This window comes from Phalaenopsis equestris, unplaced genomic scaffold (genome assembly GCF_001263595.1).
Source record: "Phalaenopsis equestris unplaced genomic scaffold, ASM126359v1 Scaffold001134, whole genome shotgun sequence".
Lineage (NCBI taxonomy): Eukaryota > Viridiplantae > Streptophyta > Magnoliopsida > Asparagales > Orchidaceae > Phalaenopsis > Phalaenopsis equestris.
In genome coordinates, this window is record NW_018165573.1 from 10,054 (window position 1) to 30,188 (window position 20,135).

At 32.4% G+C, this 20,135-nt stretch overlaps 1 protein-coding gene across 2 annotated transcripts; it reads left to right on the top strand.

The window, feature by feature from the left end:
- Positions 1–204: 204 nt before the first annotated feature.
- On the top strand, positions 205–15,597 carry LOC110033313 (probable diphthine methyl ester synthase). Of its 2 annotated transcripts, none has more exons than XM_020737243.1 (7): positions 205–531; positions 628–892; positions 12,857–12,981; positions 13,369–13,598; positions 14,300–14,339; positions 14,460–14,551; positions 15,147–15,597. In XM_020737243.1, exons 2-7 carry the CDS (start codon positions 743–745, stop codon positions 15,329–15,331), a joined length of 822 nt encoding a protein of 273 aa, XP_020592902.1. In that variant the 5' UTR covers positions 205–531; positions 628–742; the 3' UTR covers positions 15,332–15,597. The 2 variants fall into 2 exon arrangements, with proteins under 2 accessions (XP_020592902.1, XP_020592903.1); XM_020737244.1 differs by having other exon boundaries at positions 205–363.
- Positions 15,598–20,135: the final 4,538 nt, after the last annotated feature.

The following is a 20,135-nucleotide window of genomic DNA, read 5'->3' on the forward strand; positions in this document are numbered from 1 at the left end:
CTCGTTTGATACGTGACATCTGACGCCACATCATTTGTGCTCAAATTGCTCCAGTTCGAAACCCTTGCCTAGGAAAAATTATTTCATACGGATCGGACACCGCACGTATCTTGTGTGGAGTGTGTATTTCGATGTACTCCACCTATTTTTTTTTTTTTTAATTTAAATAATACTGACGGCGGCATGCAATAATTTCTCCTCGCCTAGAGATTCGCCTCTCCTGGTTTTGCCCAAACCCCCCTTTCTGCCCAAAACCCTCGCTTAGCCCTCCCTCTCCAGCTTTCGTGACCGAATCCTCGCGATAACAGACGCGATTAGAGTTGCCTGGGAAGGCGAAGACGGGATCGAGGCGTACAGTTACCCGTAACTTCACATCTTCCTTTTCACGTGAAGCCCCCGTCCTGGCTTTACTAAATCCGCCGATTCACAGGATTCAGTAAATCCGGGATTTACGGCTGAAATACGTGAAATCCTGATTTATCAAATTCACGGCTTTATTATGTTTGAATTGATCGGCTGGCAAGGTTTTAGGTTAAATCCTGCTTTAAATCCGTTACCAGAAAGCTCCTAAATCTGCCGAACAACAGCTAACAGAGTTTTATTTTGAACATTCAAACCGTTTGGCAGGATTTATGGTAAATCCTGTGTAAATCGTGTTACCAGACAGCCCCCAAAACAGATCTGCTTCTGATTATCTTCTCAAGATTATTCCTCGGACGCTTCCTACTGCTAGATAATTGCGATGCTGTATATCGTTGGTCTGGGTCTTGGGGACGAGAGAGACATTACAATTAGGGGTCTCGAAGCTGTTAAAAGCTGCAAGAAAATCTATATAGAGGCCTACACTTCTCTCCTCTCCTTTGGTCTCTCCACTGATGGTCTCTCCAGAATGGTATGGTTGCATTTTTCGATTTCTGTTAATGATTCATTGGAAATGAACCCTTCATGAATATTTGCAAGATCAAATGTAGGATTTTGTCTTTTGCTCAATTTTTTTTTATTTTGTTGTGGATACTATCTTTTACTATCAAGAAATTGCTTTGAATTTCACTAAATTATTTCAATAATATTAGCTAACATCTCAACTAGATCATGCATGGATATAATTTTAAATTTAAAAATAGTTTTTTGTTATTAAGCTTTTATTTTGTCACACAGAAAGTTTTTTGTATCATTTTATTTGGGAATGCAACACTGTCATTGTCGGGTTCTGAACACCGAATGCAAAAAGTGGAGTGTTGTGTTTGGTAGTCGACAACCAACTTAAAATTTTTGTCGAAAAATCATGAAAAATGCTTTCAATTGATGCATAATGTTGGCCTATAAAAGAAAAGTATAAAACTAAATTAAGTGTTGCTGAGATGAGAATGCTTAGGTGGATGAATAGCCTTACACTTAGAGACAAAATGCAAAACAAATATATCCATGAAAGGTTTGGTATATCTCCGGTGACAGACAAGATTAGAGAGAGTTATCTTAGATGGTTTGGTCGTATTAAATGTCAACCATCTGATGACCGAGTTAGGAGAATAGATGTTTTTGATTTGACTTATGTTTGAAGGGTAGAAGGAGACAAAAAAAGAATTGTGCATGTTGTATAAAAATAATCTTAATATTTTAGAATTAAATGAAAATATGACACTCAATAGGACACAATGGAGAAAGAGGATTCATGTTGCCGATCCCACTTAGTGGGATAAAGACTTGTTGTTGTTGTTATTCTATTTGAGAATACAATGGATGGGGATCTTTCTTGCTGCAAAGTAATTGATACTTTGTAATAAAAAGGAAAATAATATCAAAGATTAGGATATATGTTTCACATTAGGTAAACGACTTCTAATAAAACATAAAGGTTTGTTATTGTATTGAAATGCTTTGTAAAGCTTATTTATTCTTGTGACTTTTCTTGCAGTTGATAATTATTGAGTCGCCAAAAAGGTGCAATATTTGAACTTAATCTATAATGAATGTTGTATGCCATTGTTTTGCAAAGAATATTTAGACACGATGATTATACTTATTTATATCAAACAAGTTAATAGTAGAAATGAATTATATTTTATTTCACAATCATAACTTAAATCCCATATAAATAAAAAACTGATGTTTTCAATATTTCTTAACATCTGCTAATATTATCACAATATTTTGCGTTTCCACAAATAAATTATTTAGTCATGTCATTTCAAAGTGCTACTTAATTGCAACTTTTTTCAAAGGATCATTTAATCCTAAATTATTTTCTTCTAATTTCTTAAGCACATAAAGGTGGACATTATAAGATTAGACCTGATTTGAAATAATTAACTAAGTATGATCAAGTTATGCCCAATATGTTCCAAAACCACACCTAAGATGACTCAACACCGAAAATGGCATTTTAGTATAATAAAATTGAAAAACCAATGTCTGAGTGTAGTGTTAAATAAGTTAGGGTTCCCACATTACGGTCGGATGTGGGTAAAGAAGTTTGTGCATGAAATTAATATTAGGATAGGACCCTCACAAGTAAATTAATGGAATTAGTTGATATTATGATTCGTAGAAAAATAAATATTTTATGTATTAAAGAAACTAAATGAGTTTGAGAAAATGCTAAGAAAATTGATAGTTGGGTTTTAAACTTTGGTGTTCAGGTTAGAATTGTACTAGAAATAGTATAGGTGTAATTATAGATATGAGCTTGAAAGATAATGTTGTAAAAATTAATAGAATTGGAGATAGAATTATGACCCTTAAGATTGTTGTTGATGCTAAGATGTTTAATAGTATAAGTGCTTATGTTGTTCAAGTAGGTTTAGATATAGATTCTAAAGAATGTTTTTGGAATGACCTGGAAAGATTAATACAAATGATACCTCTTGAAGAAAAAAAATTTATTGGAGGAGATTTAAATGGACATGTCGGTAGAGTGAGAAATTTTATAAATATTCATGGTGGTTGTGGTTTGGAGTGATTAATGAAGAAAGTAGAGACATATTAGACTTTGCTTTAGCATATAATTTTGTTATTGCTAATATTTTATTCAAAAAAAGAGACGTGCATATTATTACTTACAAGAATGAATCTAATAAATCAAAAATTGATTATTTTCTTATGAGAAAATGTGACCGTAGAGGGTAAAGATTGTGAGGCAATTCTAAGTGAGAATTTAAGTACTCTACATCGATTATTAGTTTTGGATTTTAAGATTAATAGTTGTAAAATAAAGAATACTAGGATTCATTGCCATAGAATTAGATGGATGCACCTAAAAGACAAAAATAAAATTATTTTTATGAGTAAACTTCAATATTTCAAGATTTGAGATGTTAATGAAGAAGTAAACTCTATGTGGGATAAAACAACAAAACCATTAAATAGGTGGCAGAAGGTATACTTGGATAATTAAAAAGGAATAGTTTCTATAAATAAAAATAGTTGGTGGTAAAATAATAATGTGTAAGTCAAAATAAAATATAAGGAGTTATGTTATAAAAATTGGTTTAAATGTAAAAGGTTAGAGAATTGAAAAAAATATAAAACAACCCGTAGAGTCTGAGGGAACAATTTGTGATGCTGAAAATCATGCTTTTAATGTCTTTATAATAAATTAGATACTAAAGTGAGTGAAAATTATATGTATAAACTAACCAAATAAAGAGAAAAGAAAAGTAAAGATTTAACTCAAGTAAGGTGTATTAAAGATGAAAATCTAAGAGTGTTTTTTTTTAGAAAAAAGATATTCAACATAGATAGGTGAGTTATTTTGATAAATATTTCAGTTAAGTTTCTGAAAATACGATCGATCTTAGTGATCTTAATATCATTAAATATTTCATTTTTACTGTTTTAGTAAAAAAAGTTGATGATACTTTAAAGAAAATCAATGGTAGAAAGTCTGTAGGAACTGATCATATCCCAATTGAAATACTAAAATATTTAGGAGATTTGAGAGTTTCTTGGCTTACTAAACTCTTTAAATTAATTTTAAAAATAAAAAAAAAAGATGCTTGAGGAGTGGATGAAGAGTATTTTGGTCCCCATTTTTAGGAATAAAGGGATGCATGTAAAAGAGTGTGCACATTATAGAGGAATTAAGTTGATGTTTCATACTTTAAAATAATGAGAGAAATGAGAGAGGGTAATTGAACATAGGTAATTGAACATAGGTTAAGACGTATTACAAAGATTTCTCATAATCAGTTTGGATTGATGCAGGGCATGTCTATTATGGAAGTTATATATTTATTGAAAAGTTTGATGGAGAAGTACAGAGAGAATAAGGAGGAACTCCATTTGATTTATATTGATTTAGAAAAAAAGCTTACAATAAGGTCCCAAGAGATATCCTTGGAGAGCTCTAGAGAATAAATATGTTAATATGATATATATTCAAGTCTTTATAGATATGTATACTAGAGTTGTTACTTGTGTTCGAACAGAAGGAGGATTGACCAATTATTTTTCTATTTCAGTTGGATTACATCAGGGATCGACTTTAAGCCCAATCACTGATCAACTTTTTAGTTATGGATGCTCTTACTAGACATTTATAGGAGGATTTACCTTAGTGTATGCTTTTTGTTTTTTGCTGATGATATCTTTCTTGTGGATAAGACTAGAGAAAGAGCTCAGGAAATACTTGAATTATGGAGGTCTACTTTGGAGTTTAAAGGCCTTCGTTTGAGTAGAACGAAAACTGATTACATAGAATGTAAATTTAGTATTAGTAGCTCTAGTGATAAAGTTGTAACTATGGGTGATCAAATTATTAAAAGATGTGAACGTTTTAGATATTTCAGTTATATTGTTCAAATTGATGGTGATATAAATGGAGATATTATTAGTAGAATTCAAGTTGGTTGGTTGAAGTGGAGGAATGCTTCCGACATATTGTGTGATAGAAAAGTACCGCTTAGATTGAAAAAAAAATTTTATAAGATGATGGTGAGACCTGCAATGCTCTATGGTGTAGAATATTTTCCTTTAAAAGAGAAGCATAAAACTAAATTTAGTGCTGCCGAGATGAGAATGCTTAGGTGGATGAGTAACTTTACTCTTAGAGACAAATTGCAAAATGAATATATCCGTGAAAGGGTTGGTGCAGCTCAAGTGGTGGACAAAATTAGAGAGAGTCATCGTAGATGATTGGTCACATTAAACGTTTACCGTCTGATGATCCGGTTAGGAGAGTAGATGTTTTAGATTCGACTTGTGTTAAGAAAGACAGAGGTAGACCTACAAGGACTTGGGCATATTGTATAAAAATTATATTAATTTATTAGAATTAAATGACAATATGACACTCAATAGAACGCAATGGAGAAAAATGATTCATGTAGCCGACCCCACTCATTGGGATAAAGGCTTGTTGTTGTTGTACAATTGAAAAACACTTTAAGCTGATGCATTTTCTTATCGGCACTAAATCACTTTATCCATCTTTAATCCTTAGGAATCACAAAGATAACAAAATTTTGTGGCTCCATATAGCAACACTAAGCATAGATGAATCAACCACATAGATCTCGACACACTTTGGTTGTTACCAATATAAGCACTATTGGAAATATTGAGAGATGGAAATGATATCTATAAAATTTAGTGGAAAAAGGAGATCAAGTGAAATTTGTTTTAAAAAAATATTAGTTTTGATAAAAACGATAGGCTCCACAAAAACTAAATGATAAAATATTTTAATTTTTTTGTAAAGAGTTTTTTGCAATATGGCCAGAAAAATTTATTAATTTTACTACAGTGCAAGATGAGATATTTATTAAGCTTTGGAGAGTTATGAATGATATTGCAGTGATTTAGTTAGCAAATTTTTTCTGTAGAGTTTTAAAGACTAAATGATTATAGAAATATTTCAATTCCAATATTAAAAAAAATATATATGTTGTTTACGATTATGCTAATTTTCGGGGGAATTTAACTTGTGCCATATAATAAAGTTATTAGAGAGAGAGAAAGTGATGAAGCGTCAGCTCATAAAAAATACATCAATTTGTGAGAACATATTGAGTTTTGTGCTATGAAAATTGACCATTGAAATTTACATAATTATGAGTGATATTGTAGTGATTTAGTGAATAAATGTTTTCAATAAAATTTTAAAGATTAAATAATTGGAAATGAAGTATTTTAATATCAATATTTAAAAACAAGGATAATGTTCAAGATTGTGCTAATTATAAATAGTTCAAAATTTTTTATCATACAATGAAGTTGAGAGTGCGTAAGGAACATAAGCCTAGAAAAATTAGATCAATTTCAGAGAACTAACTTTGCTTTGTGCTAGAAAAATTGATTATGGATTAATAAATTAACAGACAAATAATTTTCACATGATATTTATATAACTTTAGAAGGCATATGATCAAGTATCATGAGAATTGATTTGATGTTCATTAAGGCGGAATTGTGTTTCAAATTTACATTTTAGTTATGAAAAATATGCATGATGGATTGTTGATAGTTTTTTAAGTAGTTGTAGAGTGATCAAAGAGTTTACAATTTTTTTAGGTTTACATGAAAGATCAACATTTAGTGTATATGTTTTTATATTGGTTATAACAATGCTTGTAATGAATATTCAAACCACAGTATTGTGAGTGTATGCTTTTTAAAAATAATGCTATTCTAATTTATTAGACTTCTATTGAAATATGTGAAAAATTAGAAAAATGAAGAAATATTTGGAATATACATGACTTAAAATTAGTAGAACATGGAATGCATATATCATGTTGTTTTAGTGGGTATGATGTCAACAATTATCATTCAATATCATTTGAAGATAACATGATTTATAGGTGAAATATTTTTAAGTCTTTCGAATTAGCTATATAGAAGATTAAAGATAGAATTTTATAGTTAGAGCTATATGATTAAAATGAAGAAGTACCTCGAAGTTTATGTGATAAAATAATATCATAGGAGTTTAAAGGTAGCTTTTATACAACTATTACAAACAAGAAATATTATATTAGTTTGAATGTTGGTTTGTGAGAAATTCAATAATATCTAAGCTGAGTGTAGTTATTACAATATTGGAGTATTAATATGCAAAATTTTGTATTAATTATTTTAATTTTCTTTTATTTACTTTTATTTACTTTTCTTTTTTCCCTTTATTCTATTTTTATTTGTTTCCTTACTAGTAGATCTTGTAATGAGTATCTATACCCCTTTTTACGTTAATAAGAAACACCCTGGCTCTTTTCTAACATGGTATCAGAGCCACGACCCTAACCTAGCTGTTGTCGGGCTCTCCTTGCGGCCTGCTAGGTCTACTTCCATTCGCTGGAACCTCTGTCTCCTAGTCTAGGTTCTTGTCTCTTGCCTCTTAGATCTCCTGCTGGATGCACCGTCTCCGCAGAACAGAAGATCTGACCGCCGAGATGAACCTCTGTCTTATGAGCCATCCAGATCAACCTCCCAACCGGCCGATGCCTCTCCAAACAGGTGATCTGACCGCCAGAGCCTTCTTCCTGCCGGTCAGAAGATCTTCCAATAGGAACCCCTTCCGAGGACATATATATATATCTTCCCTTCAACAGATGAAACCTTACGATGCCTCAACAACCTAAGATCTTATTTGGCCTAATCGGAGTCATGAAGGACTCCTCCAGCACTGGTTCGTCATCAGAAGTTGTTTTTGATTCCACTGGAGGATCAATTTCAACCTCTGTTCTTTTGCAGACCGGAGGATAGGAAAACAACATGAACTTCTTGATTACAACCCATAAAACTGAACGACAATATTTTTCTCCAATGGTTCCAATTTGTGTCCTTGTTCATCAAAGGGCGTGAGAAATTCAATTATCTCACTGGTGTGATTCGTGAACCTCCAAAGGCTGGCCCAACGTATGGACCTTGGGAAGTGGAGAATTCCATGATCATGTCGTGAATAATAAATTTCATGGAGATTTCTATTGGTCGATCATATATGTTCCTTTCATTAGTGCCTTCTGGACTACAGTTCATGATAATTACTTAGATATAGGAAATTTCAGCAAAATTTATGAGGTATCGTAGAAAATCTATGAGGTAAAATAAGGATTGAGAACTGTGAGCCAATACTACAATGATTTAATTGCATTAGGGATGAAATGCGACCTATATTATGACTACATATGGAAATTTGCGGCCAACCTATCTCTCTTCCTCAAAATTGTAGAAAAGGACCACATTTTTCAATTTTTGACAGCCTTCAACAAAAATCTTGACGAAGTCCGGGGTCATATTCTTGGTCGAGATCATTTTTCTTCCACTCTGCTGCCTTCACTAACTTTCGTCTCGAAAAGAGTCAGAGACTTATCTTGTTTTTCTTGGTATTTTCTTGGATACTCTGCCACTCAAAGGGGTATTGGTGTTTTGACCTTGCCACAAGTAAACTCTATGTCAGTGTTGATGTCTTTTTTTGAAAATGTTTCCTACTTTCCTAACTCGGACTCCAGTGAGGGGGAGCTAAAGTTCTTGAACACTTTTCCTTACCCTACCTCTGTGGTTATTCCCCCTCGTAACCTACCATCGAGGATCCCTTTGTTTCTTTGGTTCTACCCACGTCTCCTACCACCAAGGAGCCCTCTGTCTCTTTGGTTCCACTAGCACATCCTCCCACTCTTTGTTTCTACACTCGACGCACTTGTTCTGATGTACCTAATTTGGAGCTGGCTAACCCCTTGTTGGACCCTAAATCCTCTTCGGACAACATCCCCAAGACTGCTCCTACTCGAAATGAGAAAGTAAGTTCCTCTAGTAAGGTACGCAATCAAACATGCTCTCTATACCGTGTCAAACTATGTTTCTTTTCATAGATTTTCACCAACCTACATAGTATTTGACCAATCTTCAAATTCCATCTACTATTGAGGCTACCTTAGCATATTCAGCCTGGGAAGCTACTGCATGGAGGAGATGAATGTCATTCATCAGAACTATACTTGGGATATTGTTGATCTTCCTTAGGGCAAGAAAACAGTGGGATGCCGAAGGATTTTAGCATCAAGTTTAAATCTGATAGGTCCTTTAACGCAAAAAAAACACGGTTGGTTGCCAAAGGATATTCACAGACTTACAGAGTTGATTATAAGGAGACATTTGCTTCAATTGCTAAATTAAACACCATCCTGGTCCTTTATACCTTGCAATGAATCTGGATTGGCCCTTATTCTAGCTTGATGTTAAGAATGCGTTTCTGAATGACGATCTTACAGAGGAGGTATACATGGCTCTCCCTCCAGGCTTTGACTACACCCAGGGCAAAGTATCTAGGCTGCGAAAATCCCTCTATAGATTGAAGCAAACACCACAAACATGGTTTGGGAAGGCTATGGATTCACTTAGGTTTAATCGGACACCAATCTCTTCTTCCGATATTTCCTTTTTTTTTTCTTTATTATGTTTTTTTTGTTTCCTTACTAGTAGATCCTGTAATGGGTATTTATACCCCTCTTTGCATCAATAAGAAACACCCCGTTCTATTCTAACAGTAGTAGTTGGGAATTTTAATATAGAAAGGATAAATCAATAAATGATTTTGTTAAAGTTAAGATTAGAGTTGACAAGGTGACTAAAACTAGTATTAAGTGCTTTCAATTTATACAATGAAAGTTATAAAATGCATTTGCTAAATGACCAGATAAAATTAGTTTCAACGATTTTGATTGTAAAAGCGGTTCATCTAAAGTTACATGAATGTAAATTATTTAAAATAATTCATGAATAATATGTTCAACACCTTAGGCTACACTCATGGAACAACTGAAAAATGGGGATTCACAACACTAACCCCAGATAATTGGGATAAGGCTAATGATGATGATGATACAGTACAAGATACGCATATCTAGCAAAAATGTTTTAACTGAGCCATAATCTTTCACGCATATGCAATGAAGAGTCAATGAGTGATAATTCTTCAATGTTATTGAACGCATTCATTGTGAGACTCCAAAGAAAAAATGATGAAGTTTTAACGATATTGTAAAAGTACAAAGTCATTGGAAAATCTCCTAAAAGGAGCATGGAATGGAATCGGTGTAATAACCTTTATTTTCGATAAAACCCATGGTTGAACCAAGGAGGGTATGGGTGGCCCTAATCTCCCCTTATGCGTGGGATAGATTCACTTGCAACTTTGTATAGTTTTGAAACTTCACCCACTAATCATTTTGCACTTATGTACAGTATTGAGGCTTCTCTCCACTGAAATTTACATTAATCCTTTCACCGTTCAACCATTTATGTAATGATAATGCCATCACTTTTTGTGTTAATTATTGCCATCCGATAGTAGTGTTTTTTTTTTACCACTAGGTTGGTTACTCAATATTTATCTTCTAATTGGGAAAATTAGTTACGACCACTTAAAAAAGTTCTCTCGATTCGGTTGTCCAATTTAAAATTTAGGTTAGACGCTTGGTGGAAATTTGTGCCATAAATGTCACATGTTTCTGATCAGGGTTAATGATACTTATTAAATTTTTTAGTATTACTCCTGTTTCAAAGCTTGGTTCTTTAGACTCAACAATCATTGTTTCGTATTTATGCAAAGAATTATTGGCATATCTTCCTAAAATATCGTCCCACATAATAGTAACCCAATTGCAATAGAGTAATGCAAAGTGATTACATGCTTGTAAAGTATATCATGCAACTTGATGCAAGATGACTTAAGTTTAGGATTTCCTAATGCAACAAGAATTATGTGAAGTATGGATCACAGAAGGTAACATAGGGAATCACAAATGACTAAACAAACCGGCAATGTTGTTTCTTTAATGTAAACGAATAAATGTAAAAATCTATGATCCGAAATCCAAATGATAATGCAATGATTGAATAAATTCTAAGTGAATTAGAAGAAATTTGTATAACATAAAATAAATTACCAATTGTAGTTTTGTCACTACAAATAGATCTTCACTTTTGTTAAACTTGAACAAATGAGAGTGGAATCCGAAGAAAGAAATCAAAGTGTTGATTTCCCTTAGAATTAAAGTCTTACCAGTATTGCACTTGAATGATCATATATTAAAATTGCACGCTTGTGATTATAATCTAGAAGAGATTGTATATGATCAATAAATTGCTTGATTAGAACATCAATATATAGGCTCTTCGTCCTTAGAATAGTAGATAGGGTTAGCACAGTATCAGCATAGTTTATGTTGAATTTAGATCAATTTTAGCCTTAATTTTAAATCCCACTCAGTACTTTATGATATATGTCGAATCACACCCCCTTGGGCATAAATGTGAGTATAAAGTAATAAAGTGACGGATTGCATCCGCACAACCGCAATGAAACCAACTAGAGTTGCTGATCTTTAATAACTCACAATTACTACAAGTTCCAAGGAAAGGACAGCCTCTTGTAACAAAGAACTGTTAAAATAGTGGACAAGGGAGGTAGTACTGTAACATAACTCATCAGCATTTAATTCCAAAAAAAATCTCTGTTAACTTCTTTGGATTTCAGTGCATTACATGCATGGGAGTTCCATAAAATAAGAGAAAAGGAGAAAACTCTAATATAAACAAGGATATCAAGGGACCTGAATAGCTATAACTTTGTGAGATATATTAGCGAACAATTTTTTTCTCAATATGTTCAAAAAATAGATTAAGCATTTGAAATGATCAAAATTTTGCCCAAAATGGGCCTTGAATGCCATAAAAAATTGATTATAATGTGTTAATCGTGTAAATAATATATTTTAGGCTAATCCACTCGATGTTACCTGCAGCGTGGAATCAAAATGATTTGAAATTTACACTGAAAGAAGGTTGTAAGCTAAGTATTAGATAAATCTTGAAGGGTTGATGTTGGAATTAGAGAATATAGAGATATACTGATTGAGAAGCAGCTCAGCCATTAGGCTTTTATTGAAAGAAATTGTTACAAAAAAGCAGACATAGAAGACAAGCAGTGAGTAAATTAACTTTTGGTGTGTATGTATGGTGCAATCAAATTCAAAATAATGGGCTAGGATGTTATGTTGTTGGAGTGCGAGATTTTTTTGTAATAGTAATAATATTGAACAGGAGAATGAACTTTTTCTGCATTATACACACAAATGTTTACTTATTTTATAAATTTTGCATCCTTAAGTTTTATTATTCATAAATTTATGCTAATATATTCTTTGCATCTTAACGAAGTAACAAGACCATTGTCATTTTTTAAGATTTGTAGCTAAATGATTTACAATTTTTCTAATTTTTTTCTGAAAAATTCAGATAAATAATTAATCTCAACAAGGAGTTCTCATCTTAGGTGATTATTAAAGAAGATCGTTATCGTAAAAAAGAGACATTATCCCCATGCAATTGCTGATGTTTCAAATTCTTTTTTTCATTAAAATCCTTTTTAAAAACACATAATAAAATATTTCAACAACATTAAATTTAATAAACTAGAAAATGTTTTAATATTCCATATATGCACGTTTCTAAAATTTCTTTATAACATTCAACTCCGAGCGTTTATTACACATGCATTATTGTTAGTATTTGGGATTTTGATGTGATATTCCGTAACTCTTTTTCTTTATTGAGAATCTTATGTTTACAGGATATTTTTATTGAAATTACTTAAAGAGCCATATAATGTAATTTCTATTTGTTTGAATTTTTTGTGGGTAGGCAAAATAAACAATTATAATGCAATTGAATTGTTCAGGGAAAATTTTGAAAGTTCTCCATACATAATCGCATCATTACTTTAATCCCAATTATGTGGTATCAACTTGGGCATGAAATATAATTGGGTTTCGGCTAACTTGCAATCTTTATAAAAAAGTTCAATATTTGTAGGATGTAAATCTTTAAATGTGTTCTTATGTATTTGATTTCTATTTAGGAAAAGCTATATGGAAAGACCATCACTATTGCGGACAGAGAAATGGTAGAAGAAAATGTTGATAAAATATTGACAGAAGCTTCTGAATCCGATGTAGCTTTCTTGGTTGTCGGGGATCCCTTCGGGTATATTTTCTTCCCGCTCTTTGTTCACCAAAATAATTAGTTGAATGTTGATGCCATGTACCTCTAGCTGTTTTGTTTGGGGCATTTACAAACAGGCACAATTCTTAAGTATTTACATATCTCACACTTAAACTTTCATATTTACGCACATAGCACTCAAATCTTTAATATAACTTAAAAAATAACACTATTACCACTTTTAAAAGTGAAATACATCTTTCATGCATATGTTTAAAGCATCAATGTGCTATGTATATAAATATGAAAGTTTAGGTGCGAGTGAGGTATGTAAATACATAGAAATGGTGTGCTGTGTATGTAAATTTTTCTTGCCCCCCCCCCCCCCCCCCACTGTGGTTACTTACAAGTATTATTATTGGTACTTAGAGCAACAACCCATTCTGACTTGGTTGTCCGTGCGAGGAAGTTGTTGGTGGAAGTCAAAGTGATTCACAATGCGTCAATAATGAATGCGATTGGGGTTTGTGGTTTGCAATTATATCGTTATGGTGAAACGGTATCCATACCTTTCTTTACGGATACATGGAGACCTTACAGCTTCTATGAAAAAATTCAGAGAAATATAGAGCTTGGATTGCATACTCTTTGTTTATTAGGTATGTTGTGCAATTATTTTTTGGAGAAATTTACATACCTAGCACAAATTTTTATGTATTTACATGCCACACACCTAAACTTTTATATTCACATACAAAGCACTTTGGTTCTTTAAACCCATGCATGATAAGGTGTATTTCACTTTAAAAAGTGATAATAGTTCTATTTTTTATGTGGTATTAAAGATTTGAGCGCTACTACGTGTGGAAATATGAAAGTTTAGGTATAGAATTGTGTGCTATGTATGTAAAAACCCCTTGTTTTTTATTTGACATGCAATTGTTGAGTGAGAATTTTATTTCAGAAGTCCACCAATTTATCCAAGCTGTGCAAGTTATAGAATTTAACATCAGAGCTATTTAGATTTTCTAAATCTGGTTTTTTTTCTGGAAAATTTACATTCGGAGCTCAAAATTCTCACATATTTACATATCTCACACCTAAACTTTAATATTTACATACAGAGTACTTTGTTTCTTTAAACATATGCTGCACATTTCACTTTTATAAAATGGTAATTAAGCTAATTTTTGATGTTGTATTAATGATTTTAGTGCTATTTGTATAAATATGAAAGTTTAGGTATGATTTATGTAATTAAACAAGAACTGTGTGCTATATATATATAAATGCCCCTTTTTTTATATTGAAATGCACTGAAAGATAATATTTGAAATTTTATGGTGCTCCTATATTGCAGATATACGTGTAAAGGAACCTTCCATTGAGTCATTATGCAGGTAAATTTCATAATTATCATTCAAATTCTGACAGATTTTGTACCCTATTTGTAGTTATTCATCTATTCAGACTAAAATTTTAGAATTTCAACCTTCTTATGGCTGACTGATCATTTCCAGAGGAAGAAAGTGTTTTGAACCACCAAGATTCATGACAATCAACACTGCTATAGAACAACTATTGGAAGTAGAAGAAGCCCTTGGAGCATGTGGTATTATCTCTTGGAGTTTTTTCTCTGTTTTCCATACTATTTATGACCTTTGAACCTTATGATAATCGACAATTTTTTATTTTTTTTGTCATTCATTCTTGCTGTATAATTAATAGTTTGTAGTAAAGATATTTTGTATAATTTAGTTTTTCTGCCATCAGTCACTATCTGATACATGCATTCTTTATGTATAAACCTTTTTATCACATACCGCACAATTCTTACATATCTACATATTTAACACCTAAACTTTGATATTTACGTATATAATACTTTAGTGTCGTAATCACGTCAAAATAATGTTTTGAAAGATATATTGCATTTTAAAAATGTTAATATTACTGGTATTTGGATGTTATATTTATAAATATCAAAATTTACTGGTTAGAAATGTAAGTTAGATTTGTCTGGCTCGCATGCAAATCTCTAAAAAAACAATAAATATGATTAAACAGATTTGGAGTTGGCATTCCCTGATTTTTCCTTGGTTTTACGTTTGATCGTGCATTTAATGATTAATATTTATGCATTTAAATTGAAAATCTCTTTTACTAATAACATAAAAATTTATGTGATATCATTCATTGTCTGACAGTTTATGGTAAAAATTCAAGATGTGTCGGTCTTGCTCGGGTTGGTAATGAGGATCAAGTGATAGTCGCCGGTTCGATGGAAGATCTGCTCGATTTTGATTTTGGAGCACCTCTTCATTGCCTCGTGATCGTCGGCGAGACTCATCCTGTGGAAGAAGAGATGTTGGAGTTCTATTCAATCAAGTAAAAGTTAAGTTCTGCATCTCCATCGCTTTACAATACCACATATCAGAACTTGTATGGCTCTTTTAATGCATTATATTGGTTCTGGATTGATTTGGCCTGCATTTTCTGCCTGTTGTGTATCACTTAGCATGATTTGTTAGGTTTAACTGTTGTAACTTATTATAATCATCATCATCATTATTATTTTTGCTCCATTAATATAAGTTGAACCCAAGTCAAATGATTATCTCTGGGTGTAGATGTAAATCTGAAAGGCCATGTTCATTGTGAATGCAATTTTTGTGTATTGATATATAGTTTTTTATTTTCTGATTTATTTTAAATGGAGTATTTTGTTAGATGTTGTTTGGTTTGAACTCATTATGATGGTATGATTTGAACTTAGTTCGTTGAATTTCAATCAGTATTTGTGTAGTTTTAATTTTAAAGGAAATTGCCAATTATTGTTTATTGTTAGTTCAATTTATTCTCGTTATTGTTGCTGTTACATTATGTCAGTGTTGTTGTTATTGTGTTTACAGCTGCTGTTTTCTTTGTTTTTCTTATTGTTTTATTTATTGTTATTTCTATTTTGGAGAATTGCTAATCTCATGGAATGAGCAAAGCATGCTTATTATCCTAACATTAAAGGAACCTTTTTTTTGGTTAAAATTGTGAGTTAATAACCTAAGAATTATGTTTTTTTTTCCTAAGTTACATTTTGCAACTTATTTAGGATACATTGGTAGCTTAGACCACCCTTGACATCATTTTGGTTTCAAACTTTGTGGTTGCATCATTTTGTTCACTAAAGGACATGCTAATTAGACCAAAATGAAAAAGGAAAAAAACAATAAGCAATATGTTTTAATCAACATTGGTAGGTTTTGTTTCGAAATAAATAGTGCATATTTTTAGAAGGATCAAAACTAATACTTACATTTACTGGGAAGTATAATCTATTGATATTATTAGATTGGACCAGAAATTGAAACACTTGAATAATGTTTATAAATTGTTGGATTCTAAAAAAAAAATAAATTGTTGAAAAATTAGTTTGATAGCATCAAACTTATGTGCAAGTATTACATGCAAAACAAGTTGACATTAGTTTGGCAGAAGATATAGATCTATGGTTCTTTGGTGCAGTTGCAACTATTTGAAGAAGCCATAGTGAAACCAAAAGCCGTTGTGACTATCACAATTTTTTTTTTTTTTTTTTTTTTTTTTTTTTAGATTGCAGGCTTCTAGCAGTAGCCGCAAGTAGCTAGGTCCGGTGGTGGAACCAACCTATTTTTTGAGGGGGCAAATTGTCACCCTATACCCAACATGGGGGGAGCTAGGGCAACGATGAACAAATTGATATTTGAGGAGGGACAAAATTGATCTTTCAAGAGGGGTAAAAGACCAAATTACCCTCCTATATAAGTAAAAATATGAATTTGAGGGGGTCAAGGACCCTTTTTGGGTGCACCTCTATTTGGTGGAAAATTATAACTTTCAGCTGCAGTTTTTTGAAAACGCCAACAAATCAAAGTTTTGCCGAACAGAAAGAACTGCGGTGTAGAGCCGCGCTGCCATCTCATCACTACCTCAAACACTCCCTTAAGAAAAAATGTATGATACAGGGATGTGCATTGTTTGGTCAAAATCAGAAAATTGATTTTTGGTTTTAAAAAATTAATATTAGTTTTTCAATTTCTGGATAATTGATCTTTACTAAATTAAATAAATTAAAAAGTGTTTAATAATAGGGTTATGAAATTAAATTCACTAGACAATAAAACTAATTAAGCACATAATATACTTATTGTAGCTTTGCTTAAAATTCTTATTTTGAAGAGATATGAGTAGAAAAAAAAAAATCATATGAAATTTCTAATTTTGGACTGAACATAAAATTGTATTTATTTTAGGTCATATACTACATTGCGGTTTAGTCGAAACCGATCCAATTAAGCCAAATTATATTTCATTTCAATTTGAATGTGTTTTAGTATAAGTTTGAATGGTTTGGTTTTCTAAATTTTGGATTTAATTTTTACTAGATTTGACTAATTCTTGAAGTAATTTATCCAAATTGATTGATTGCGCACCCCTATTGCCATAAAATATCGTGAGAAGTTAAATAATCACTTTAATAGTTATGGACAAGATATTTATTTTATGTCCATGTATATTATGATAGTCTTTTGAATCTCATATTTAAGCAATATATTTCTACATTATTTTGTTATCATTATATATATTTTAAAAGATGTTAAGAAAGAACTTGAGGTTGTCTTAAGCCATAATGCACAAAGAACCCTTAATAGGGCCTTGACTTGATATTTAAATATTGAGGCATGCTATGAACTATTTATTACCAATGCAACACATTGTTCTCATTGAGAAATCATTATCTTTTCCTCTCAAGTCTATCAAACTTGTAGCAACCATTTTTGTGTACTCATGATTTATGAATGTTAGGTTGAAGATGAAATGGATGAATATTTATAAGTATAATTAGATTAGTTTAATGTTGTGGAGCTTGAATCATTATTCATCTTAAAACTTCTTTTTATGAAGCTGAGTTTATCTCTACATAATGTAGGACTTGTGCTTGAAATCAAAAGAAAGCATGGAATCATATGAAAACTTGAAGTCAAAAGAAAGTTTAAATATATTTATGAAAGTGAATGAAGTTTAGGATATAGCAAGATGTACAATTGAAATATATAATTGAATTTGATTTTGATTCTAAACTTCCATTAGAGGTTGAACGTAAAGCTTAAAATGAATCCACTGAATATAATCTTGAATTTAAATGATCTTTTGGAAGAATGAATTTATGTTTTGATGTGAAATTGAATAAATCTTGCATGTTATAGTCTATGATTGAAATGAGGTAATCATGCATGTTATGTGAAATTGAATAAATTTTGCATGTTATAGTTTAGGTTATTGTTAAGGAGAAGAGCCATTGATCCCTTCAATGGATCCATTCCCAAAAATGATAAGAGTGTTTCCTTAACCAAAACCATTATGAGAAATCTAACCATATCAAGGGAGATCCAAATTTCAGCGTAGGAGGAGGGTTCTTGGAGCAAGGAAGTACTAGAAGCTTAAGGGGAAGTGTCTTCTTCCTAAACATCATCTTCCTCTTCACTTCTTCTTCTTCAAATTCTTCTTCATTTTCTTCCTCCTTATTCTACTTCATCATTTCCTTGAGAAGAGTGTGAGGGAGCTTTTGGAAGAGCTTCTTAGAGGAAAAACTTTGCCTCTCCTTTGGACGAGGAGAGCTTCATCCTCACATTGGAGAAGGAGAAGGCTACGCTTCGTCGGCGTGTGTTAGGAGCTCGAATCAAGCCTAGGAAACGCGTCATCAACCTTCACGTAGGTGAAATCTTTAAAGCCTTTGCAATTTATTTCTTAGCAAGCATTTTAGGTCTGTTGTTAGAGAGATTAAGCTTAGGATTTTGTGTTAGAGGAGACTGCTAAATTAGGTGGCTTTTTCATTAATTTCCCCATATCAATCCATAAGCGTTCACCTTTAACCCTAGTTCCAAGATCCTAGATGGCCGGAACTGTAGTAATCTTACAGTTGATTTGGCGGCTTCACCATTTTGATAGAAGTGGTGAATCCCTCTAAACATAGAGAATGGAGAGGTTCATTCCTTTATTCTCTAGCTTATGAAAACCTTTCCACATAAAAGCCTTTAGTTTATGAAGATATTTCTTTGTGCGAAGGGGATTTTGTGGTTTAGCCAAGCAATCAGAGGCAAGTTTTTTATTGCTTTGCATAACAAAAGGTTGGTACACCTCCTCATCATTAACTTAGATCCTACGTGAGGTTGATATGACGAGTTTAATTTATCTTCAAGCGCGGTGGGTTTCACCGTTTGCATGTCCTTTAAGAGACTATGCATGTGGCATTTTGATTGTGTGATCGCTTTAATTTGATCGGTCGTCCTGACCCGATCGGTCGCCCCGACCCGATCGGTCGTCCCAACCGATTGATTGATATCTTGGGTCTGATCGACCGTCTCAATCCAATTGCCTGATTACTTTGGTACGATCGGCCGACCCGACCTAATCGATCGATCACTTTGGTCTGATCGGTCATCTCAGTTCGATCGGCGGTTCTGGTCTGTTTGACTGATCACTTTGATCCGATCAACCATCCTAATCCGATCGATCGATCACTTGGGTCTGATCGGCCATATCTCATCCCACTTGACCGATCACTTTGGTCCGATCGGTCCTCTCGACCATATCAACCGATCACTTGGGTCTGATCGTCAGTCATGGTCTGGTCCACTATTCACTTGGGCCCGATCAACCATCCTGACCAAATCGACTGGTCGTCTTGGTTCGATCGGCTGTCCCAACCCAATCTACTGATCACTTGGGTCTGATCAGGTGCCTCAACCCGATTGAAAACATAAACTTCATTTGATCCTTTGCCCAAAGTTTTTCCATGCTAAATAATTTACCTCAAAAATCTTCTTACATTAGCTTTACAACAAAATATGATCATAAAATCAAATTGATTTTACTTTATCCAAAATTTTTATTTTCACATTTTCCGTTAAAATTAGTATAACAATTTAGTGAGCTAAAAGGTTTAGCAAGCTAAACAAATTTAACACAAGACTTCAAATATTAAAAAACTAGTAAAAAAAGGTGCGTGTAAATTTTGCATGGACATAATTTGTAAAACATAGTATCATTAGCCAAATTATTACTATAATATTTAATGTTAAACTTTTCGCTGCATAAATATTTATCTTTCTATCTATATATATATATATATATATATATATATATTTATATATATAATCACT

Coding starts and splice junctions, on each gene's coding strand:
- LOC110033313 (XM_020737243.1), top strand. CDS start 743: ATGCTGTATATCGTTGGTCTGGGTCTTGGGGACGAGAGAGACATTACA. Junction 12,982..13,368: donor GTTGTCGGGGATCCCTTCGG/GTATATTTTCTT, acceptor ATTGGTACTTAG/AGCAACAACCCATTCTGACT. Junction 14,552..15,146: donor AGAAGCCCTTGGAGCATGTG/GTATTATCTCTT, acceptor ATTGTCTGACAG/TTTATGGTAAAAATTCAAGA.